Source organism: Hyla sarda, chromosome 7 (genome assembly GCF_029499605.1).
Source record: "Hyla sarda isolate aHylSar1 chromosome 7, aHylSar1.hap1, whole genome shotgun sequence".
Classification (NCBI taxonomy): Eukaryota; Metazoa; Chordata; class Amphibia; order Anura; family Hylidae; genus Hyla; species Hyla sarda.
The window spans coordinates 43,125,038-43,131,037 of record NC_079195.1 but is presented as its reverse complement, the minus strand read 5'-3'; the positions used below and the strand labels follow the sequence as shown (position 1 = coordinate 43,131,037).

General features: G+C 42.2%; 1 protein-coding gene across 3 annotated transcripts in view; it reads left to right on the top strand.

Annotated features, from left to right (window-relative positions):
- Window positions 1-6,000, top strand: part of DNMBP (dynamin binding protein) — a 156,700-nt gene that overhangs the window by 77,698 nt on the left and 73,002 nt on the right. For all 3 annotated transcript variants that reach the window (XM_056529713.1, XM_056529714.1, XM_056529712.1), the window contains exon 4: window positions 3,326-5,338. In XM_056529713.1, coding sequence (XP_056385688.1) covers window positions 3,326-5,338 — 2,013 coding nt within the window. The remainder of the gene's footprint in view (window positions 1-3,325; window positions 5,339-6,000) is intronic.

The following is a 6,000-nucleotide window of genomic DNA, read 5'->3' as shown; positions in this document are numbered from 1 at the left end:
ACTATATAAAATATACTGTGCCACACCATATATACTGTGCCAGAGAGTGCTACTATATAAAATATACTGTGCCACACCATATATACTGTGCTGCAGCAATATATTATATACTGTGCCAGAGAGTGCTACTATATAAAATATACTGTGCCACACCATATATACTGTGCTGCAGCAATATATTATATACTGTGCCAGAGAGTGCTACTATATAAAATATACTGTGCCGCAGCAATATATTATATACTGTGCCAGAGAGTGCTACTATATAAAATATACTGTGCCACACCATATATACTGTGCCAGAGAGTGCTACTATATCAAATATACTGTGCCACACCATATATACTGTGCCAGAGAGTGCTACTATATAAAATATACTGTGCCACACCATATATACTGTGCCACCGCAATATATTATATACTGTGCCAGTGGGCAGTGCCATACCAGTGTACCACTATTTACCATATATATACTGGGCCACCATATATAGTATAATGTGTGCCAGAGAGTGCCACACCATATATTATAAACTGTGCCACACCATATATCCTGTGCCACCACCACCATATGTTATATCCTTTGCCAGTGAGCAGTGGCAATGCCAGTGTGCCACTATCTATTATATCCTGTGCCACCATATATACTGTGCCAGAGAGTGCTACCATATATAACATACTGTGCCACACCATATGTAATATACTGTGCCAGTGAGCAGTGGCAATGCCAGTGTGCAACTATCTATAATATCCTGTGCCACCCTATATAATATAATGTTTGCCACCATATATACTGTGCCAAAGAGTGCCACCATATATAACATACTGTGCCACGCCATATATCCTGTGCCACCAACACCATATGTTATATACTGTGCCAGTGAGCAGTGGCAATGCCAGTGTGCCACTATCTATTATATCCTGTGCCACCCTATATAATGTTTGCCACCATATATACTGTCAGTGAGTGACCATAAATAATCTACTGTGCCACACCATATATCCTGTGCCGCCACCATATATTATATGTTGTGCCAGTGGGCAGTGCAATACTAGTGTGCCACGATCTACCATATATACTGGGCCACCATATATGATATAATGTGTGCCAGAGAGTGCCACACCATATATTATATATTGTGCCAGTAGGCAGTTGCAGTGCCAGTGTGCCTCTATCTATTATATCATGTGCCAACATATATGTGTGCCCCTTTATATACTGTGCCAATGAATGCCACCATATTTTTTTTACTGTGCCTCCATAAATACTGTGTATAAAGAGAACACTGGTCCAGCACTGCAAGACTAAGGTATACGGCAACGAATGGATTATGTGGGTAGCTAGGAATTCCTGGTTCGTGAACGTTGGGTGCAGTGGTGCATATATCCAGTAGCGTGCGTAGATAATAATAAAAAGAAGACCGGGATTGCACTCGCCATCCAGGCAGCTTTTATTAATAAGTGTCAGGCATAGCAAGCTGGTGCAGTGGTGGAGGAGGGGAACGTAACCGGGACAGTCTGTTTCACACTGCTAAGGCGCTCCTTCCAGCTGGTGTATAACATAAATACACCGGCTGGAAAAAGTGCCTTAGCAGCGTGAAACAGACTGTCCCGGTTACGTTCCCCGCCTCCACCACTGCACCAGCTTGCTATGCCTGACACTTATTAATAAAAGCCGACTTGATGGTGAGTGCAATCCCAGTCTTCTTTTTATTATTATCCATAAATACTGTGCCATACCATATATCCTGTGCCAACACCATGTATCAAGCCGGCCATGAGATCCGTTCATTTCTCTGCATAGAAGTCTATTGAGAGAAATGGACGAATCTCACTCAATGCTGCCCACATCCTCGGCTAATGATTCACGATTGTAGTGAGTCTCAGGATCGACACCTGGTGCGATCAACAACTTTTCACATGTCTGTTGATTATAATGACCGTAGCACTTTCAGTAAAATGTTTCCTTTTCTGCCCTTCTGTGAAAATGTGCGTCAACATGACACATAGGTCTAAGCAGATGATGTTTTTCCTTGAGAGAAGTTTTCTAGATCAGGCATTCCTGAGGCAAAAATATGCAAAGTAGCTCTCATTCAGAAGGAAAACATCTGGCTCTCCAGCGCCACCTATTGGAGGTAGCTAACATTTAATTCAATTTTTGGCCATTTTAAAGGGGTTCTCCCTTGTTTATACTGTTTTTTATTATGTTTGTGTGTTATGTGTGTATAAGTATGTGCTTTTTTATGTGTGTTGTGATTATGTATATATGTATTTTCTTACCATTTGTGAAGATCCGGAAGCTGGCCCCTTTTTCTTCCAGTAGCTTGCTGTGTACCTCGGCCTCCGCCATGTTGTGTTCGGTAAGTGGGATGTCGGGGGTGTGTGTTCTTGCTTGTGTCCTTCCTATCTTCTAACGTCCGAGGCGAATCTTTTCTTCCTGTTTCTCCCGTGGCTCAGCAACGAATCTGCGGGCTCTTCCGGCGCATGCACAGGTAGTTTTTTTTTTTTTTTTTTTACCAATAAAGTTTTTTTTGTCTAATTGACAAACTGTCTGCGCTTGCACGAAGCTATGCCATTAGCGTAGACCTAACGTACGCTACGCTGTTAGCGTAGGACTTGCGTACTCGCGCATGCGCAGACAGTTTTTTTTTTTTTACCAATAAAGTTTTTTTGTCTAATTGACAAACAAACTACCTGCGCATGCGCCGGAAGAGGCCGCAGATTCGTCGCTGAGCCACGGAAGAAACAGGAAGAACAGATTCGCCTCGGACGTCAGAATATAGGAAGGACAGAAGCAAGAACACACACCCCCGACATCCCACTTACCGAACACAACATGGCGGAGGCCGAGGTACACAGCAAGCTACTGGAAGAAAAAGGGGCCAGCTTCCGGATCTTCACAAAAGGTAAGAAAATACATATATACATAATCACAACACACATAAAAAAAACACATACTTATACACACATAACACACAAACATAATAACAAAAAACTGTATAAACAAGGGAGAACCCCTTTAAAGAGCCTAAAAAGATAACTAGGAATTATCACCCAATTCAGATTCTCCCCCAAAAGTTAGAGGACCCATCTGTACAAAACTGTATTTGGGTTCTTTCCCTTTGTCCGTACAGAGCAAGATGTTAAATAAACTGTGAGAGAGTGCATTTTTTAATATGACCCCTTCAATTGCTAGATATGATTGAACCTCAAACGCAAGGGCAAATACCAGTATAATGTGTGATTAATAAAATTCCTATATTTTTACTTTTATTCTAATTTGAGGCGCTTTTGTGTTTTGTTTCCCCCCCCCCCCCTTATTTTTCAGGAGATCTGGTGGTGTTGGAGGGATCCTTGGCTTCTAGTTGGCTGCAGGGTAGGAACTGTTGGGGTGCAAGAGGGTTTTTCCCACTATCATGTATAAAAGAATTCTTCCTGTCATCTAGAAGCCGTCAGCTTTGCCAGAATAGAAGTGTGGAACTCCCCAGTTATGCCATTGGCCAGGCAAAGGCAATATTGGGCCTTTCGGCACAGCTAGAAGAAGAGTTAGACTTCCGGGAAGGAGACCTCATCACAATAATTGGGGTTCCAGAACCTGGTTGGTTTGAGGGGGAACTAAATGGAAGAAGAGGAATTTTCCCAGAAGGTTTTGTGGAGCTGTTGATTCCTTTAAGAGTTCCTGATAATGGACTCCCTTCAGATGAAGAGAGAGAAGACTTTCTTCATGATAGGTCACCAGAAATAATCAATGAGAGGGACAATGGTAAAATTATAGAAAATGAGGAACAAGAAGGGACGTTTGCAGTTGCCCTTTACAGATTCCAGGCTATGGAGCAAAGAGAACTTGACTTTGATGTTGGAGACCGAATTCGAATAATCAGAACATTGGAAGATGGGTGGTTGGAGGGTGAGTTGTATGGAAATAGGGGAATATTTCCTTATAGATTTGTAAAAATAGAGACTAAAGAAAAAACTTATGAGGAGCCGCCAGTGGTTTCAGAAATGTCAGACTCAAATCCTCCTGTAAATTATCTCGACATGTCCTCTACACGTGAAGTCAGCGGAACTGATCCACATTATTGGGATGTCCACATAGACAATCCACCATTAGCATCAACAGCTCAAGAAACTCAAGACACAATGCAAAGTCCAGAGACTAGTAATAGTAACAAAGAAGCTAGACACAGTCACTATGAAACAATCAGTAACTCTTCTGCAAAACCCCAGCTACCTCCTCGACCACAGAGTAAAATTTATAATCCTCCGCCATCCCAAACCGTGGTGCAAAGGCCTAAGGAGCACAATACGTTTACAACGCAGGTTGAAGAAAGTAGAGGTAGAACCTGTTTGTCCAATGGAGCTCAAGAAAAATGGTCATCCAAGAAATCATTGTCTTTAATGATGACAGATGACATTTTCTCAGCTGAGGACCGTGTCAATGAAAGGGCAAAAAACAAAAACAGAAAAAACAGTCTTCCGCTTCAAGATCTTGTGCATTGGGTGGAGGACCATAGGCGAAAACCAAAGACTATGTCTAAAGAGAAATGTAATAACCCAAGTTCTTGGTCAAATCTATGGACAACAGGGCAAGAAAGCTCAGCAAATGACAATACTGGGCCGGATTTAATTGACTTGGACTCTAAGCTTACTGATCAACTTTCTCAATTTGAAAAAAGTCTTTCCAACCCTCGGAAGAATGGTAACAACAAAGTATCTCGACATTTTTCGATACTGGATTACAATTCTGAAACCGACATAATTCGGGGATCACCACAGCTGTCAAAGCATCAGAAGTCTCCAGAAAAATTTAGAGCCTTAAGACCTCCACCACCGCGCCCCATCTCCAAATCGAATTCTTGTTCCAAATTTAATTCTTCTAGATATAATGTACCCAAGTCCAGCTCCTCCTCTTATTTATCTCCAAATCAAAACCCAAGAAATGAAAATGTAGAGGCTACACCCCCACCCCTTGCTCTCCGACCAGCCAGACCTGCACCTTTGCCACCACCCCATAGTCAAAGAAACACCCCATCTCCAAAACCACTTCCTAGAGAGGACACAACACCCAATGACAACTTTTTGCTATCAGACATCCCTGATTTGTTGGATGCCCCTGATGACTTGGAAGAGGTAGATCCAGGCACCCCTTGTCCATTTTTGCTCTTGAAGATAGAAGATGTGGAGCAGGAACTTGAAGTGTACAGAAACACCCGTGAAGAGCTTTGTCAGATGCTTGAGGATGAAGACCAGGACGACACAACGAGAGCCGAGACTATTGAGAATTTGGATTTTTGTGACTCCAACATTGAAAACTTGAACATGGAGCTACAGCAGTTAAGAGGTAAGCGGTGTATGTTTGTCCACTCTTCCCTATGTCTGCCAAAGGCTCTTTTAGCCTGTTTTTGGATATGAATACAAATCCGACTTGGCTAAGACCTACGGGTTTTAAGCTGGCCACAACAAAACACATACCAACAACAACATAAGTTTTTCTACTAAACTGTATCTAGTAACTCAATATGTAGCTTGTACGACAGAAATCTGAATACAAGCTAGTAACATACCAGCAGTCTTTGTGTATTTTTTTATGCTCATACATGGGGGTGACTGTCCAGGGCTTTTGTTGGAAAGAATTGAAACATTTAACAAACCCACTTGAGGGGGGGGTTTCTAGATTGTGAAGCATTTTAGATCTTCACTCGGGCAACTTGGCAGCTAACCGGTCTCTGTTCAAGACAAGACATTATTTATCATTGAGTCTGTTGGTCTCTGTATTAGACAAGACTTTATCCGTACTGGTTCCCCACCTTGGGGCCTCTAGGAAAACATATGGAAAGGACAAGCCCTTTAATCATATTGTGTATAGCTGATGGCTATGGTTCTTCGACATCCAAGTCCCGTAACTTTTTGGATAAACATTGAGTATCACCCATACGGAGGCGTTGACAGATCTGAACTGTTAAACTTTCACCACAAATGCTCCTCTTCACCAGGTCTCTGTTC